At 41.3% G+C, this 19,085-nt stretch overlaps 3 protein-coding genes across 4 annotated transcripts; all 3 read left to right on the forward strand.

Moving 5' to 3' along the window:
• Positions 1-1,712: 1,712 nt before the first annotated feature.
• LOC126392077 (putative zinc finger protein 66) lies at positions 1,713-5,456 on the forward strand. Of its 2 annotated transcripts, none has more exons than XM_050047231.1 (5): positions 1,713-1,852; positions 2,579-2,767; positions 2,859-2,974; positions 3,323-3,466; positions 3,606-5,456. In XM_050047231.1, exons 2-5 carry the CDS (start codon positions 2,623-2,625, stop codon positions 4,449-4,451), a joined length of 1,251 nt encoding a protein of 416 aa, XP_049903188.1. In that variant the 5' UTR covers positions 1,713-1,852; positions 2,579-2,622; the 3' UTR covers positions 4,452-5,456. The 2 variants fall into 2 exon arrangements, with proteins under 2 accessions (XP_049903188.1, XP_049903189.1); XM_050047232.1 differs by lacking the exon at positions 1,713-1,852 and adding an exon at positions 2,079-2,461.
• A 1,377-nt stretch (positions 5,457-6,833) lies between these two features.
• Positions 6,834-14,420, forward strand: wu:fe05a04 (zinc finger protein 852). Its single transcript, XM_050047574.1, has 4 exons — positions 6,834-7,192; positions 7,323-7,761; positions 9,375-10,336; positions 12,749-14,420. The coding sequence occupies exons 2-4, from the start codon at positions 7,332-7,334 to the stop codon at positions 13,610-13,612; spliced, it is 2,256 nt and encodes a 751-aa protein (XP_049903531.1). The 5' UTR covers positions 6,834-7,192; positions 7,323-7,331; the 3' UTR covers positions 13,613-14,420.
• An 883-nt stretch (positions 14,421-15,303) lies between these two features.
• Positions 15,304-19,041, forward strand: si:ch211-79k12.2 (uncharacterized protein LOC568844 homolog). Its single transcript, XM_050047082.1, has 3 exons — positions 15,304-15,627; positions 15,781-16,060; positions 16,140-19,041. The coding sequence occupies exons 1-3, from the start codon at positions 15,601-15,603 to the stop codon at positions 17,669-17,671; spliced, it is 1,839 nt and encodes a 612-aa protein (XP_049903039.1). The 5' UTR covers positions 15,304-15,600; the 3' UTR covers positions 17,672-19,041.
• Positions 19,042-19,085: the final 44 nt, after the last annotated feature.

Raw genomic sequence — 19,085 nt, forward strand, 5'->3', positions numbered from 1 at the left:
TGTCTTAGCAGGGGGAAAAGTGGGACTGATGACCCAGGGCCCCAATAGAAGGTGGCCCCATGATAAGCTTGGAATGAAACGTCTAGTTTTGTTTGCAATGGCTTTATTCTGTAGTAATTAGTGCCATAACTCAATTAAAACTGGCTGACTAAATTGGGTGAAAGACAGAACCTTGTGCTGAGTGAGTGACAGTTAATGCTGCTGGAGCACCAATGTACACGGTCATGCCTGGGAAATTGGAAAGAAAGAAAAGAAATTGATGTAGCAATCCTGAGCGACAGTAACATCAGGAACAAGGAACACGAGAAGCTCGAAAAATACCAAGGGCTGAAACAGGAGCTAGAATAGATGTGGGGAGGAAAGGCAACAGTGGTTCCAGTGGTAATTGGAGCACTTGGAGCTGTGACCCCCAAACTGGGAGAGTGGCTCCAGCAGATTCTAGGTACAACATCTGAGGTCTCTGTCCAGAAGAGTGCAGTCAGCTAAGATACTGCGCAGAACCCTCAAACTCCCAGGCCTCTGGTACTGGACCCGAGCTTGTGGAAGACACACCACCACTCCCATGGGGGGTGGGGTGAGGGGGATTTTTTAATATATATATTCAAAAGGTGTGTGAGAGAGAGACATGGATCAAGAGAGGAAGGGTGGGGGGCCCACGGATGGAGACTGCTCATGCACAAGGCCCAGACTTTGAGTCTATGCCCATTGCCCCAGAGCTGGTGCGACGCAAGTCAACTAAGCAGCTGCTTAGGGCCCCCAAGTGTGCTTGAAGTGTCCCTCAAACAGCCGAACAGCCGTACACTCATTACTTAAGTTGCATAGGCTCCGTAATTTACGCAAGGCCCCCTCCTCCCCTTCGTATCAAAGCGGGTGTCAATGTCTACAACTTTAATGAAAGGATGAAACAGAACTTTATTATTTGTCATGAGAGTGACGTGCAGGAACAGCAGTCAGGTAAACTGTGTTCTCTCCAAGACTGATGTCAACAAGTTACAGATGATGTGAGTTGATGTGAGTTACTACGTTTGATAAACGATGAGCAATGGTGCTTACGCCCCTGCTGCAGGAGTGTGAGCTTATAAAGTATATATATATCATTTTAGAGAAAACTGTACAAACAGATGTTGTGGAGTTGGAATACAGCTTCAAGACCTTGAGACAAGTGAAAAGTTGACTGAGGTTAAAATAGACTACAGTTTAGACTATTAGTTGTACTAATATGTAAGCTTATTTACACTCCTTTCATTGTAGAGACATAAACAAAAACAATGAGTTTGTCCCACCTCTATTTATTAAAAAGAAGGTAAACAAAACAATGACATTACAGTGAATGAAAATGAGCTTTTCACGAGTTGTCTTGGGTCACGTGACGAAGATCAACCATAGAATCAGACTGAATAGAAAAGGAGGCAAGTTCAAATTGTTCAAAGCCATGTTCATAAAGATAAACCTGTCCTATTGTGTGTCTTTTAAAATGATTGTATTATTTAATACAGTATATTAACAGGTGCTGTAACATTTTGAAACAGGATATTTCACTATAGTGTTATTATACTGTAGAATTCATGTGCTTTGTTTCCATGAAAGGTTTGTGTTTCTACCTGCACCCACTACGATGCAAATGCTTCTCTGTTTTCGCCTCTGAAGGACTTGGCTGGTCCATTTTTTATAATCGGATGTTTAGTTTTATATCAACATCAACATCATAGTACCGAAGAAGACCACACGGCAGCCATCTTAGTTGTGCCAACGGCTATCACAACCACACACCAGGAAGTGTCCTATCTATCCGTTGTAGTTCTTCTTTAGGGTCAACTCTTTCAGTCAAACTACCTTCAAAAAGCGGTTTGAGGTAACGTAAACGTCAATTTTACATTTGCTATTTAAATAGTTTGCTTTGGTTTTATATGGCAACGTGCACTATATTGATGCATAGCAGATGTATGTAAGCTCCGAACAATGAGTTAAAACTTGACATGTTAAAAGGCACGAAAAGTCTTCGATCCTCTTTGAATGGCAGCCAGTGTTGTTAGCGCTAAACAGTAACGTTAGCTTGCAAGCTAGCTAGCTAGCGTTAGCGCGCTCGGCGGGTTTGTATTTTGTAATTAGCATCGTCAGCGTGCACAGGCGTTAAACTAAAGCAGTAACATTATTTTGAAATTGACTACTGTTCACCAGATAGACACTTTAAGGCATTTTAATCGGCTAACGGGTGGCCGGATCGTTGGCTCTCGTGGAGCTAGTTAGCTTAGCTAGCGGCCTTAACGGCAGTAACGTAACGTTAACCAAGATGAGCCGAAACTTGAGTGTTAGCTATGGGGAACTGGACTAGGAGATAAACAACCCCGAGGCTAAACATGCCGTGGTGTCTATAAACCAGTGTATTAGAATTATCTCAGTCTAATTAACGTTAGCAGGGATATTATCTGTTCGTTTATGTTGGAACGTAACGTAATTGACGGTATGTGCACGATAAGTTAAAACAGTGGTATGTTCCCGCTGTTAGTCAAGCCGCTGTTATTCACACGTGACATTTAACTTAATAATGTTGTCTTCCTTGTTCATTTATTGATTACAGGAAAGTTGTTTTGAGTGCCTGTTGAGACCACCCAGTACAGCAGGATGGACTCTGAGATTTTGAACATAGAGGAGATAGTGATGGGACGGGGATTGCCAGATCCACCTCCAGAGGTTCCCCCTGAAAAGCCAGCGGAACCATACAAACCCATCACTTTGAATGGGCCTCCTGCACCGGCTGTCCAATCCTGTAAGTGGTATCATTGTCACAGCTTAAACTCAGTTACCTGAGAGCTGCTGAAAGATTAACTTTTTCTTTGCATGGTCTGCTGCCCTTCTAGACCAGCATGAAAACCTGCAGTGTTTCCAGTGCTTCATCACGTTCTGCAGTGCCAAAGCCAAGGAGAGGCATATGAAGAAGAGCCACCGGGAAGAGTATAAGCAACAGCTTCAGCAGGTAAGCTTTACAATATAATAATAAAATTCAATCACTAGAAATGGTAACAATTTGTGCCACTTGCATTTTTTCTTTTCTTGTACACTTTTTATTGGTGTTTCTGACTGGTTTTCATAACCACAGTCTGTTATCAACCCTACATGTTTACAATGAGTTGTATGATCTTTAAGTTGTAGTGCCCATTTCTTTTCTCTTCCATCTTAATTATCTGTTTGAAAGAACTTAAATAGTTAAAAAAGCAGATTTCTTATGTTTTAGGCACCCATTATTTTCCAGCAATTTTCCCATGCTAGCTTTAAGTTACAATTTGTCATCTAAGTCTGACCCCTCTTTTTTATTTCTTCACAGGGAAACACATTGTTCACGTGCTATGTGTGTGACCGCACATTTCTGTCATCTGAGGAACTGACGCAGCACCAGCCCACACACAGCAAGGATGACAAGCCTTTCAAATGTGTCCACTGCAAGGAGAGCTTTAAAACGTTCTCTGAAGTAAGTATGCTGTTTGTGCTTGAAAATAAAGGTCCCTGGCGTTAGTAAAACTAAAGAACACCATGAATGGCAAAACGAATATAAAGCCCATTCTAAATCATGCTAAATGTTTCTGTTTTTCTACTTTTCACCTTCACAGCTCACAACCCATAGAAGACAGGTATGTCCAGAGAAGCAGTTGGTATGTAAAGATTGCAACGAAACCTTCCGAAGTGCTGGACTGTTGCGTACTCATCGCCTGACCCAGCATCCCCGCCCAGACGTAGAGACAGCAGAACAGCCAGAGGACCCGTCGAAAACCCACCGCTGTAAGAAGTGTGGTCAGGGCTTTGAAACAGAAACAGAGCTCACAGCCCACCAGGAGAAATACCCTGAAGGTCAGCAATGCAACGGCAGTGCTTCAGCCCTCAAGAAACGTGGACGGCCTATCAAAGCTGAAGACGCGGCAGCTGCTGAGAAAAAGGGAAAGCGGAAAAAGAAGGATGAGGCAGAGGCGCCCGAGGAGGCGGTGAAGGCCAGCAGCACATCAGAACCAGCAGCACCTCTGGCAGAGGAAAAGGGAAAAGCAGGTGGAGTGAAGCGAGGCCGTCCTTCTAAAGCAGTAGGGAAATCAGAAACCGAGGACAAGAAGAGTCCCGAGGATGATAGTCAGTCTCCAGCAAAGGAGAAGAAACCAAAAGCAGATGCTGCTGCTCCGGCCCGTCAACACCCCTGTCCTGAATGTGACCTCACATTCCCCGGCCTGATTCAGCTCCGTGCTCACAAGAAGGAGAAACACACCCCGCGCAAAGCCCATCCCTGCGAAGAATGTGAAGAGAGCTTTGCTCGTCCTGAGCAGCTGGATGCCCACATGTCACGGGCCCACGCCGTGGGTCGCTTTGCCTGTCCAACCTGCGGAAAGAGCTTTGGCCGTGAGCGCACCTTGAAAGCTCACCAAAAAAGCCACCCGGAGGAAAAGCCTGAAAACATGAGTGCAAAAAGATAATTGAGACAAGCGGACTTTGCAGAAAGTGTATGTTTTTTGAAGATTTTAGTCAAGAATTGTCCTTTTTTTTTCTTTTAACATTGGAGATCTGATGCTACAGCTGATGGTTTCAGATGAGTTAAATAGTTTTGAGAATGAAGTTTTAGCAGGTTTTGGATTTTAAGTTGAGTTTTGAATATGAGCTGATGTTGATTTTTGACAAACACATCTCCCAAATTGACTAACCAAATGTTAAATCCATCTATTACAACCGTTGCCACAAAACATAGTTTATTTGTTAAAAAAAAAAAAAAAATTGTTTTGATTAACTTTTAAATGATTTGTTTAAGTTTTTTTTAAGCGTGAAATGCGTGTGGTGTGAATTTATTACTTGGTGGTGTCTTGAGTTCAACTCACTCTGTGGTTTTAAAAAAGTTTTTTTTTTCTGTTTTTTTTTTTTTTTTTAATTTTTAAAACAAATTGGGTAAGTACATATTTTGAAGCAAATTAGACGCCTAGTAGAGATACTATGTTTGAATGTTTAGACAGTTTGTCAAAAGAAATGTGTTATGTACAGCTTCTGGTTCATATTGTGCATTTTTTTACCTTTTAATATTTTTGATTATGTTCCTTTCTAAATTAAGTCTCATCGAGGAAGAATTTTAAAATAACATGATTATGTTTTGCTAAAATTAATTTACTTTGGCTTAGTGCTCCAGATTCAATGCGGAGTGTTTGACGTGTGGGCAGAAATGATCCACTATAATCCTGAATTGTCTGCAGTACAAAAAAGACTCCTTTTAATTTTTCACTTATTAAAATAATGTTTCATGTCTTAGACATTTCTTAAATGGAACTCATGACTCTTTAATGCCTTAGAGTCCCATAAGGAACTGTGTATAATATGTGTTTTTCACTGATTGGATTGTTTCTCTCCCCACTGCAATGTGTCTGGACACTGCAAAAATGTAATAAAACGTGCCATCCTAAGGGAGGCTGCTGAAGAAAGAACTTGCCTTTTTGTCTTTGTTCTCACGTCTAATTCAGGATCACAAGATTTATAATATTAACTGTTTGCTCGGCGAGAAGCTCAGGGCAGCTGAAATGTAACGGTTCAATGCTGCACATTTTGTCCAAGCACACTTGTGTCTTTCATAGTTTGGGGCATGCTGTTATTGTGTGTCTCCTCTAGTATTCATATTTAGATAGACTACTTACACACTGTATTGTCACATGAAGATATTTTGTAATGTACATTTGAATGCAAGAGAGTTGAAATAATGTGTGTACGGTTTTCCAAACTGCCTTTTTTATTTTAAAATTGAGTAAGTTAATGAGTCATTAAATATATATTGATAATATCAACTACTTTTGTTTTTTGGACAGGGCATATTCATTTTATTTAAACTTGCTCCAAGTGCCTGGTTGTGTTCATGCCATCCGACACTTGCAGTGGTTAAAAACTGACTAATTACATTCACTCAAGTACCATTATTTTAAGTTACTGGTACTTGGGGATTCATGACGTCTGCTACTCTCTGCTTCTACTAGAATCCCGATTAAGATGTGTTTTTTTTTTTTTACCAACAAACATTTGATTTTAGAGCTATAGTTACTTAAATCTTTTAAATATTTAATATCATATCATAAATATTTTAACTATGTATGATAATCTTATAAAATAATTAAAACCAGTAGTAGACAGTATTAGGCCATTATAATTGGCTCCACATTGACAAAACACAGTACTACTAATATTAATCAGTATTAATAATCAAATAATGTAACACATAATATTCTGTGGACTTTTATTAGATTATTTCAATATTTTACTGATCACAGTGTAATAATTACAGTATATGAGTATTACCTGCAAAAAATTAATTAAAAGTTTAAAAAAAATGGGCTTCTTTGTTAAAATGGGCTGTAATGAGTACCTTGATAAGAGGGTAAAGAAAGTACAAATGTACATACAGTATCATAATGTCACACAGCACCAAAGATGGAGTTTTATTTTTATTTTAATCTATTTTATTTTATTTCTTTAGTTTGTAAAGTACCAAAAAAAATTAAATTAAAAAAAAATATCAAAAGTTACCCATTATGCATGATGACACCTGTCAGGCTTTATTACTATTATATCTGTTTTATTAATTCATTACTTTATATAAATGTACTAATGTGCACGCAGTATTTTAATGTTGCAGCTTTTAGATATACTATTGTGTTATTTTATGTACATATAACAAAAAAAAACATCAGAAAAAATACAATATTTCCCATCAAACAAGTAGCATTAAATTAAAGTACCCAGCTGATATACATAAATGTCCTGTCATGTAATACCACTCCTGGACAGCAGGTGTGCTCGAGCGCCCACACGCGTTTCCGCTCCTTGTGGTGGTTCATTTGTTTTCCTCATTTCCCCCTTCTATGATCGGGTTATGCCAGTTTGCAGCTAGCTTATCGGCTAATTGTTATCGCTCTGTGTTCACATGGTGTTGAGGCGTTTGTTGTGTGCTTTTCGTATACATTTCGCGTCTCATTTCCGCTGAGTTAAAAAGCGAACACTGAGGGTAGAGCTTATTGTCTACATGTAGTGAAGCCACGCTGACCAGGTACCAGGTGAACGAGGTGCCAACAGTGCATTAAGGTGCGTCATGAATTAATTTCCATGGGGAACTTGTTTGGCAAGCTCTGCAGAAATTAAGAGCGGAAAACGAAGAGCCGGAGGAAAAGCCACAGATGTAGTCGCTCGACAGGTGAGGCGAAATGTTTGCAAATGTACCTGTATTCGTAAACATACACGTTGTGTCTTGAACTTTAACTTACAACTCTTTGTGTTAATGCTCATTTAACACCTGTGTTTCACTACTCTCTGTGACTCATCAGCCAGCAGCCATGTCTATTGAGTACACCATTGACATCCAGCTAACAGAGTTGGGTTACACGGACGTCGTGCAGCCGCTGGAGACCTCGGTGAGAGATACACCCAAACGAACCTCAAACAGCAACCAAACCACAGCAGTTTCATCCCCTCTGTCAGAAGCCTGTACACGGCACACGGTACAAGGCAGAGGGACTCTTGAAGTGTCAGAGCTCACAGGGAACGATCCAGAAGCTGCAGACCTCCCTCAGCTGGTAACTGAACAGGGTGACAGTGCAGATAAAGCTGGTGATGATGATGGAGACACAGCACAAGGGGATACAGCAGAGATGCTGGAGGATGTGGATGATGACTCAGATGACAGCGAGGTTTCAGATGTGTATGAGGAGGAAGAGGTTGATGAGGAAGAGGATTATGATGAGGATGAGGAGGGACTGAACAATGGTATGTTCATTTTGACTCTCATAAGCACATGGTAGGGTAATGTTTACAGTCTCTTCAAGCACAGAAGGTTTGGCTGGAATGACATAATATCCAGTTTTTTAAAACATATGTTTCTTATTGTCAACAATTCTGGTGAAACAAACAATTGTCTTGTATTGTCTCTGATTCCTGACATAGTGTCTCTTCGCTACAGATCAAAAATTTCCTCCAAAAACTGACTAAAAACACTTAAAGAAACCAAACTGCTGCACTTGGTGACACGTTCCTTTATTGCAGTGGATCTGGGCATTGTTGTTTACTTTGACTCAATCCCACATACACTGTCCTGCTGCCAGGTAACACGCCTAGAGCTCCAAATGTGTATTCATCCACTGCTGAAAATAGACCCCAACAAACATTGTGTTTACTGTTGTTTCAGTAACGTTTGTTAAGAATTACACTGCCTAGCTGTTTTGGAAATTTTAGCCTCAAAAAACAGAGTATATATTTGTAACCTGTTTTAAGAATGAATGAGTAAAACAGACACTGCGGGAAAACTCACACACTTAAAGTTCATTTATACTTCTGCGTTGAATCAACGCTGTAGCCCTAGCCTGACGTGCACCTCCCCAGAATTGTAACTACGAGTCAGGTGACGCAGACCTCCTGTCTGTTTCTGTATACTGATACCATTTCCCTCAGTGGAAACAAAGCTTTTATTTACTTTTTTTCCCACAGATAAGAAATAATAAATTGTGAAGACAGTAAAGCCTCCACAAAATAGCATTTTAAATCTTGTGTGGAATTTATCCCTCAGGAATTTATACTTTGGGATTTATTCCAGGTTCCATATGAGCAGAGGAAATCTCCGCTCGTTGCTAGGCTAATGTATACCATGTAAAATGCCATAGGCTTGCGCTAATAACGTTAGCATGTTGTATTTCTTTGGATACATGTTTAGTATGACGGTTGTTTTGTCTGTGAATCTAATAAGTTACAATGGAGCCAAATTATGTGCCGTTACCTTTGTCAAATGTCGCTGTTGTCCCTGGTTTTATATGAGAAGAGGAAAAGATGGCTAGTAGCTATGCTAATTTATACAACGTAAAATGCCATAGGTTGGCGCTAATAATGTTAGCATGTTGTATTTGTGGGGGAAATGCGTCCGGGTTAACACAAGTGTTTGAGTTATAGTGAAGCCAATTTGTGTACTTGTGTTTGATATTGTCTCTATTAAGCCATATTTAATGTGTTTTGAATCAACTAAACTTTACAGCACTTAACAGAAACCTCTGCCGCCGATTAGTGTTTTGGAGGTGTAACTGCAGAGTGACACAGACACACCACCGCATAAGTAAAAATGCTCACAACGACGTAGGCGACGTGCGTAGGGTCTATGCAACCATAAATCTTGCTTTAGACATTTGTTATTGTATTTTCATGGGGTTTGCTTACTATAATAAAAAAATATAACCAACCTTACTTTTTTAAATTCTATATAAGGTCGTACTAAATGCACACTGATATTTCAGTCTATATCTAATTACTTTTAATGTCAATCACTTTAAGATTTCTTTCTGCCTGCTAAATTTACAACTCAACTTTTATCTGTTTTCACTTTTAATTTTCCACAGAGTCAAGTCATTCAGGCAACTACCGCTGCAGTGTCTGTGATCTCCAGCTTCCCTCCAAATTTAAGCTCCAGGACCACATGAACCTGCACACCGGAGCACGCCCGTACTGCTGTGCTGAATGTGGAAAGCGCTTCTGCCAGATTTACAGCTACCGTGTCCACCTGCGCACGCACGCCCAGACCAAAGTGACTCGGCTCCAGTGCCGTGTGTGTATGAGGAGCTATGCGTCAGAGGCAGATTTGAATTTCCACCTGTCCAGAACTCACTTTGAGAATGAGTTTTACGAGTGTGACCTGTGCAAACGCGTGTTTACTTCTTTGAAGGCGTGTGAATACCATGTGCAGTCGCAGAAATGTAGGCTGGAAGTGGAATGTGAGGTATGTGGCCGCCATTTCCCCTCTTCAAAATCTCTCATGCGCCATCGGAGGAGGGTATGCCATTGCAGTTTTAAATGCACAGACTGCACTAAGACCTTTAGCAAGAAGAACGCTCTCCTGAAACACAGCTTCTCCCATCTTGGTTTGTTGCCTTACACCTGTGTTCGATGTCGCCGCCACTTCCGCTTGGCAAAGCTGTACCGCCAACACAAGTGTGAGCCCGAACGCATTCACTGTGTGGCGTGTTTGAGAGAGTTCCTCAGTCAGGAGGACTTCCAGCAGCACAAAAAGGACACAGGGTGCTGGGGCAATCAGGAGCCTAAAGGGGACGAGATCAGATGTTTGGAGTGCGGACAGAGGTTTGACACTTCTGAAGAGCTAAAGAAACATGCAGGGGCTCACCAGAGGGTGCTGAAATGTGCTGAGTGTGGAAAGGGGTTCCGGTCGGCCTTGTTGTTAATGTCCCACATGGGCGGTCATGCAGGGAAGTCACCCTGCCTTTGTCAGAGCTGTGGACTGGGCTTTCCTCACCAGCAGAACTATGACAGCCACCTCAAGACCTGTGGACAAACACCTCAGCCTGCGGTGAGTTTGAAGCATTACAGTGATGTACAGTATAAGTTTAAACTGGCTGCCACTTTCTTAAAAGAGTAACTTAATACCATGTTAAAAAAGCTATCTATCTCTGCCCTCTCTAGTTGAAAGCTTAAAGTCCATTTAACCTGTGACTGCACACAGCATCACAGAAGGGTGCTGTCAGAAGAGCGCTTTACACCCAATAGTGTCACCCACTGTGTCCTGGAGTACACCTGTACATTACTGCAACACACTTACAAGTTAAATTACTGGAAGGCAGGAAAAACAAGATTCTCCAGTGATGTTAAGTTACCTTTCAAAGTTTACACTTTAGACTGATATCCCACCTTCCATGCAGCCGTTGGTTTCAGTTTAGCATGATAAAATAAAATTTGAATGATGCAAATTTCTATGAAAATGAAATCGCAAAGATATAAAAATCCCTTGAGTCAGTTCATCTCGGTGGTGAAGGTGAGAGCAGAAACTCCAACATCCAGAATTTAGGAGTAGGTTTCTGGGGAGAAACATTTTGATACAAGAAATGACTAAATTCACACTATCAGCAATCTCGGAAGCCATTGGCTATCATCTGACGATGATAAGCCTCTGAGGGCAACGGGCAGTATTTCAGGGGTTCCAGTTTAGATGGCCCAAGACTTCCTCTACCATGTGCCAGTCATTGTTTACAGCAGTGGTGGTTCCCAACTGGTGAGTCATGGTCTAAAAGTGGGTTACGCTGCAATTCTGAGTGGACCACAAGTGACTCGCAAACATGTTGAGTTTGTAAAAACACTTTATTTTTAAGTACAGTGAATTTCGGCACACGACTTTTACTTTGAAGTGCCTACTGCTGCTGTAGAGCGAGTTACTCACGTACAGCTACTTGACAGAGACAGCAAACTAGCTCGATGACATGGGCAAACACAAGTATGAATGTATTAAACCCGTGGACCTTGAACTTATGAGCAAGGAGAAATCTGGACCCCGTGGCTGGACCAGATGGGAGCCACTGGTTTACAGTGTGACTGGCAACTTGAGACAGGTCCAGACAACATTTTGACTAAGTAATAAAAAGCTGAATCATCATCAGACGATAGCAGATGGGTTCCAAGATTGCATTTCAGTCAGTGCGTTCCACCTCTTCTGCTCAACACGTGTTTACCTGCATGCAACCAAAGCCAGCTCAAACATGATTGGTCAGTACTTCTTGAACTACACATGGAAACTACAACACTTCTGATACCAAGTCTTGTCCCGTTGACTACAGATTCTGCAGGCATTTGCAGATATCTGTTTAATGAGATTACACCATCAGTGTTTGCCTACTGTTTGTCTTCTGGGTTTTATTTTCTGACAAAATGGCTGTCAATAGAATTTTTATTTGGCATCTAAAGATCTCCTTGAGTCATATGTTAAGACATAAAAGGATACTCCATTTTGAATAATAATTTGTGTCCAGTGTCCACAGTTTCTCCCAAAAGAGTTCAGTCACCCAGTATAGACCGTTTCAAACTGGACAACATAAACATTCTAAATGGGTCCCTTTGTGTTTCCTGTTTGAATGTTTGTTAATGCAGTAACTGACAGGAAGTGCACAGGGACCAAAGCTGTTGCCCGAGCAACAGAGCATCAGTGAAACGGTCAGTACATTGCTGAAAATTACATCTAGTCCTCCCTCATTGAAAAACCCAGAATGTGATGGTCAACTACTTTACTGAAAAGTCTCAGTGTAAGTTGCGTCGAGACAACAAATTGCCTCCTAATTAATTATGATGTCACAAAATCCTGCTCACATGTACATGCCACGGAAACACAGTGGACATAATGAGCACATAGAAACGCTTCGCTTCAGCAGGCATAAAAGCAGCCTTCTAGTCGAACTCTGCATCATTCTGCAAACATCTAAGTGACATAACAGTGTTGCAAAACATGTTTAATTGGAGGGGGCTTAAAATTTTGGAGCTGCCTCAAACTGCAAATGACAAGAGATTACAAACTAGAAGGGATGAAACGGTTTTGGGTTTCATGATTAATCAAGGTAAAATTCCACACAATTAGTATTAATGTTACAAATTTGAATTATTATCAAAACGATGTTTGAATACCACACTTTGAAATGCTGTCCAGCATTAACCAAAGTTAGCAACAGTCTCCCAGACCTAGGAGCAGCATGCAGCGTGGGTTTGTTTTGCCCTTGTTTACAGAGTGGGCGTGTGGCAGGCAAACCCGGCGATGTTACTCTAAGCCATTGCTCTTGTTAGTAAATGCACTGTGGTGTGATGTTAAAAGTTAAACTGTGATTGTAAGCTATCTCAAGCTAATTACAGGCCTCTCCAGCTTCATTACACTGACATGTCACACTTGTGTTTTGTATCTGTCATTGAGTAAAATGGGATGTTTTTGTTGTGTTTCTCATCTTAGAGTGCTCCCAAGAAACGGCAGGCCTCAAAGAGTTCCTCATCTGAGACAAACAGGGTCAATGCAAAACCACACTCATCAAATCCTACAAACAAAGCCGCTGTGCCTGCTGCTGTTTCAAACAGCCCTGTTGCACCAGTGACGGATTCTCCTAGTCTGGGACTTGTGACAGGGGATGTGTCTTCTAGCTCTGGTCCATCAGATGGATTATGGAAGCTAACCCTCGACAAACAGCCGCCTCCAGGTGTTAAACTTGTCGTGTTTCTTCCTGTCTGTGCAACTCAGGCCAACGGCCTGACACTCCCATCTGCAAACTCTCCCACACTACCAGTTTCAGCTATGCAGGTTCAAGCGGCTCTCCCGCATTTTTCAAATGAACATTTAGGAGTGAACGCTGCTCTTGGAGCACCACTGAATGCCCCCCTCGATTTGGTAACTGGGATCAAACAGGATCCAGAATGGGACACACCTCTGGATTTGTCAAAGAAGTCTAAATCATCTAAGTCTGCTCTGAGTGACATTTCTCTTCCTCCTGTTAAAAGTGAGCCAGAAGAATTTGAGATCTCAGGAGAGGCTAATGGCACTAAAAGACAAGAATTTAAAAACAGCAATAGCAAAATGATTGTCAAAACAAATTCAGGAGAGACAGCAACACATACCGAAGTGAAGCAGTGTAACATGGATCCCATGGATCTCTCTGGTGCGAAAGTTAACAGAACATCCTCTGGACTAATGATAGACATTAAGAAAGAGCCTCAGTCTCCTGGCACTGATCTTGATTCCGGGTCATCCAGATCTTGCCAGCTGACAGATAAAGAAATAAAGATGGAGATTGATATTTCACGCCCTGCTGATGTAGAGAAATAAACATTTTGAGTGTGGGCAAAAAAAAAAAAGAGAATAAAATTCCATCAGTGGTCACAGTCCCTGCTGGAGGATGTGTCTAAATCCTGCAAAGGACACACCTGCCCGTAGCCACGTAAACCAAATATGGTGTTATTCTGCAGTCAGAACCATATACTCTTCTGTATTGTATATATTTCTGTCTCATCAGTGTATCTACCATCACACCCTTATATGACAAAATTAGTTTTTCTACTTTATCCATTATCATGAAAAGACTCTTAAGGAAAACTAGCGATTAGACTAGCAGTCGAGTGTGTGAGTTTTGGTTTAGAATAAGAAATATTTTTGTTTCTTCTGTAACTAAGAACATTCCAAGCTCTTTTCTTATCATGGCATACGTTTTATTTCCATTTTGGGTAAAGCTTGTGGCCACCGGAGCAAAAATGGTACTGTTACTGTCATGAAGCCTATGCAATATCGTGCAGGATTTTCCACAGCATTAAAACATATTCCTGATTTCTGCCTTTATGTACTTCTTTTTGTGTGGGGGAAATTAATTCTTTAGGTTTATTAATGTGCATTAAGTTAAGTAAAACACTGGATTTCTTCATATTCAGTTGAAAACTTGAAATATTTGCATTTTTGTGTACAGACCCTTGACCTTTAGTACTATGTTGAATATTTAATGAATGCAAATAATGGTACTGATCAGTAACATGACATAATGTCACCTTGTGATTTACATTTGCTGAATCTTTACAGTCTGCAGGTATCTTTTGATGTTTTTACTAAAGGCAAATAAACAGTTGTCCTTAATGCAATATCACTTCATATGTTGTTGACGTCCGTCTTTTGTTCTGAATCCAAAAGTTGCCTTGTGTCTCCTTTAACAGGAAGTCAGAAACACAATCATACATCCACAGCCAGGTAAGAATTTTAGTGAAAAACAGACTTCTCTGATTACTTTGATCCAAGATAATAAAATTGACATTTCCTGCACAATAGTAACCACATCCTGCTCTCACTTAGAGTTAAGCAGATCATACCATTACACAGAAAATCCTAATAGAAAGCTCAGTAGAACATCCTGTTTTTCCTCAGGAGATTTGCTGTGAAGTGCACTTGCATCTAATCAGTGTGTAGTTATAATGATAATGGTCCAATTGTAACGATAAAATGTGTGGATTAATTTTAGGTAATTACTTGTTTTAAATTAGAAAAATCAAAACAAACTGTACAGAGATTTAAAGACCACAACTCCAAAAACTGAAATTTCAAACTATGGTATATTCTTACTGTCATCTTGCAGTCTAAATTGGATTATTTTTTAAATGCCAGTCATAGGTGCTAGTTTTCTGTAATATAAACCATTATAACTTTACATTTAAACTACTATCAACAAAAGGCTTTAAAAAAACTAATCTGTGTGTGAGACTTGTATTTTTCTAAATGTATAAATACACAGATTTAAAACAATTTTGCTGGTAGTTTCTTTAATCTATCATTCCCTAAAAAAAAAGAAAAGAAATCTAAAGGGAAAGTTTTCTGAAGGTTGGGTAACGTTTATTAAAATAAATAAATAAAAAGCATATAAATAAGCCTACAAACAACGTTTCCTGAAGATTCTCTGAACGTTTTAAAACGTAAAAAGATATTTTTGTTTTGTTTTAAAAATATATATATATAATTACAATAACTTTTTAATGTTTCGTTTATATATGTTTTTTAAATTAATATTATATTTCTAAGTTAAAAAAGGGGCATTAAAAAAAAAGACTACAACTCGCATCATGTGACGTAAGAACCCGGAAATACAATGTTTGCTAGGGGACGAGATGTTTTAACGGGAGCAGGCGACAGTGGAAATGTAATAATGTCATAATGATAATAAATAAATGAAAGAACGTACATTTTTTTTATTAAAGACGTTGTTTTTTAGCCGTAAAGTGACATTTTTGAAACCGTTAGTTTAAAGCTGAACCGGAAATCACCAGCGTTTGTTAAATTTCATGGACAAAGACAAGTGTAGCGACATTGTAAGTAGCGACCCCGTTATTTAAATCAGTTGGTTTTTTAGTTAAAGTCGTGACGCATTATAATTCCTTGTCATCGCACAGTAACATAGACTTTTGGTTATCCTCACACTAAATGCATCCAGACAGTGTAACTACGCCTTTTACTTCCCGCAGCGCGCTCCGTGCTCCTGGATGGAGATGCATCAGTTCATTGGTGACCTCATCGCATCTGGAAACACCTTGAAGGATCAGCCAGAGATGCTGAACACAGCATGGGGCGTGGCTACTGGAGGTGGAGGTGGAGGTGGTGGTGATGCTCTGCGGTTCAAAGGTGCGTCGCTTGAACTTCTACAACAACCTCGACCTGTCTCTGATAAGTCAGAGGCGGAGCCACGCCGGTACATCCAGCCCGGGGCATCACAGCGGAAGGGACAGGCCAGAGACAGGAGAGAAGGTGAGAGCTCAACATGAAGATTGTTTGAGTCACTTTCTTGTGTTAATGTCATTGTAATCCATATTTCTTTTATGTCTAGATGTGCATAACGCCTGCACCTGCCCTGGCTGCCCTTACTCCACATCTCCACCTTCCTTTGAGACTTTGAAACCCAGACAATCCACACCCCAAAACTCGGATGCAGGATGCCAGCCCAAGGACCTGAGCAGCACGGCTCCAATGAGCCTCAGCATGTGCTTACCGGACACGACTGAACCAAGCAGCACCTCGCCTGAGCAAGAAACCAGGGTGGCTGGTGGAATGCAGAGGGAGGATGCAGACAGAGGGACTCAGAGTCCAGATCAGACTCCTCCGTCCTCTAACTCCCTGTCCCACCTCTCCATGTTCCCCTGCTTGTGTTGCCATCGCAGCCTACAAGCCTGCACCCAGATACTGAGCCACCAGGAGGACACAGACTCCCCATTCTCTCACGCTCACGCCCATCATCATTTCCATCACCACCACTGTCCCATCACCTCCTGTCTACCCTGCCCTGAGCTGGCCCGCTCTCATGCTCCGCAGCTCTCTGGACCCTTTCCCTGCTTGTCCTGCCAGCACCCCTTTCCCACCTGTACTCAGGTCTGCCACCACCAGCACAGACAAACACACACTCAGCAGCAAGAGGAAAGAGCTAGGACGTCGGTGTTGTCGCTGCATCCCTGTATGCACTGCTCTGCCTCTTTCTCTAGACCGTCCCAGCTGCTGCAGCATCAGCGCTCTGAGCATGCCCACAAACCATCCGGCTTCCTCTGCACAGAGTGCGGCAGGGCCTTCAACTCGCACAGCAACCTCCGCATCCACCTCAATGTGCACACTGGCGCCCGGCCCTACTCCTGCTCTGACTGTGGGAAGAGTTTTAGTCAGTCGGGGGCTCTGAAGATCCACAGGCGTATTCACACAGGTGAGAGGCCATACTCCTGTGGATTTTGCGGCAGGGGGTTTCCCCATCTGGCAGGGGTCCGGGCCCATCAGAGGACCCACACAGGAGAGAAGCCCTACTCCTGTAGCCAGTGTGGGAAGTGTTTCACCCAGTCAGGTGCTCTGAAGATCCACATGCGCATCCACACAGGAGAGAGGCCCTTCATCTGTAGCTTCTGTGGGAAAGGCTTTTCCAACCGCTCCGGGATTCGCTTCCATTACCGCACGGTCCACGGACTGGCCCCTGAACATGCTGGAGAGGCTGAAGCCGGGGATGCATATCGGGGACCAGCAGGAAGTGCTAATCCACCTGGGCGCCCCAGGACTTTCCCTCCAACCAGCGTTGGGCTGAATACATCCAACAATACAGACACCAACTCACACACAGCTCCAAACTCCAGAGAGTCGTCTGTGTCGACGGCTGCACGTCCTGGTGATGTTACCAAAGCTCAGTCAGAGGGAGCAAACGCAGGCAGCAGCCGAGAGGGGCTCCTGTATGCGTGTGAGGACTGTGGCCTGCGCTTTAAGGACGCCCCGTCCAGGAACAGACACCAGACTCTGATGCACTACTCCTCTGAGGGGAGGGAGGAGGTGGAGGGGCAGAGGAAAGAGTTAAGCACAAACAAGAGAGGCTGTGATAACAGTGGAGAGTGAAGATGTTGTTGGTACACAGTGTTGAAACACAAGTGTTAGAATTAAGTGTTATTTTCTGTCTTAAAATTTTCTCTTTTCACTTTTAAAAGTCTTTGATAGCGCACTACTTCTTTTAGAGCCACAGACTTCTATAGATTTTAAGGAGAATATCTTATATTTAGACGCCCAATCGTGCCTGTGAACAGGTTTTTGAATTAATGACTTGATAAAAGTTCTTACTTAAAGGGAAACACCGCCAAAATTAAGAATTCCAACATGTTATTCAGGAAAAAATAGGGAGTGCTGCACTGGGTTAAGGCATTGTGTAGTTAGTTGTAAAAAAAAAAATCAGGTGCTCTTCAAGGAGAGTCACAGAGAGCCACTTGAAGATAAAAAACAAGTGGCCGGTTCAGTTTATTAATAAATGGATAACCAATGTCTTTCGACTAAAGAATCTTTATCAGGGTGTAAAATGCATTGGAAACAGATGTGCAACTTAAGAGTCATGTGACACAGGACACATGATGTATTGGTATAGCCCCACTAGGCAAAAAAAACATTGACAGAAATGAAAATGACATAAATGTGTACTATAAATAATTAGCACATTTAGTAAGAAGAAAAAAAGGTATAATGCCACATAAGGAAATAACAATAAAATGAAATAAGAATTGTTTTATAATGTGACAAAAAGACATCTCTGTCTCATCTAGAGTTGAGTTTGTTGTCTGTTCACACATCTTGTTTCTTGTCCTTGTCATACATTTCTTATGTATTTCAGTTTCTGCTGCTCTATGTGCAGGTTTATCACAATATGTAACACATTTTATTTCATTGTTGTTTCCTTTTTATGTGGCATTGAACCTTGTTTTTATAACTAAATATGTTCATTATTTACAGTATACATTTATGTCATTTTCATTTGCAACATGACCCTCACATGAGCTCTTAGATTGCACATCTGTTTCCAGTGCATTTTACACCTTGATGAAGACTCTTTAGTTGAAATGCACTGATTATCTGTGTATTAATAACGGATTTTTAACTACAATCAAAGTGCCTCAGGTGCATTTTTGGACTGTACTATGGGCTTCTACACTGAGTGAGCTGGCTAGTCATTTATTTATTTATTTTTTTATCTCCAACATGCTATTCCCATGACCTAGTGAAGCTCAATCAATATTTGCGAACATAAGCGACACTCTCTCAAAGCCAGAATCCACAGAAGTACGTCTCAGTATTCAGTGTGAAGCTGCTCCATAGAGTATGAATGGGAGACTGATTTTTGGATCCAGTTTTCTTTTTTATACTTAAATAAGCTTTATTCTATTGTAGTGTTCTCAGTTGTCAAACAGAAAATGTGCCCATATTCTCAGAGCATTCTCCTGGCTGCTCTCAGTGTCAATAGGTAAATTTCCCATTAAATATTTTTGGA

Source organism: Epinephelus moara, chromosome 6, assembly GCF_006386435.1.
Source record: "Epinephelus moara isolate mb chromosome 6, YSFRI_EMoa_1.0, whole genome shotgun sequence".
NCBI classification, from domain to species: domain Eukaryota; kingdom Metazoa; phylum Chordata; class Actinopteri; order Perciformes; family Serranidae; genus Epinephelus; species Epinephelus moara.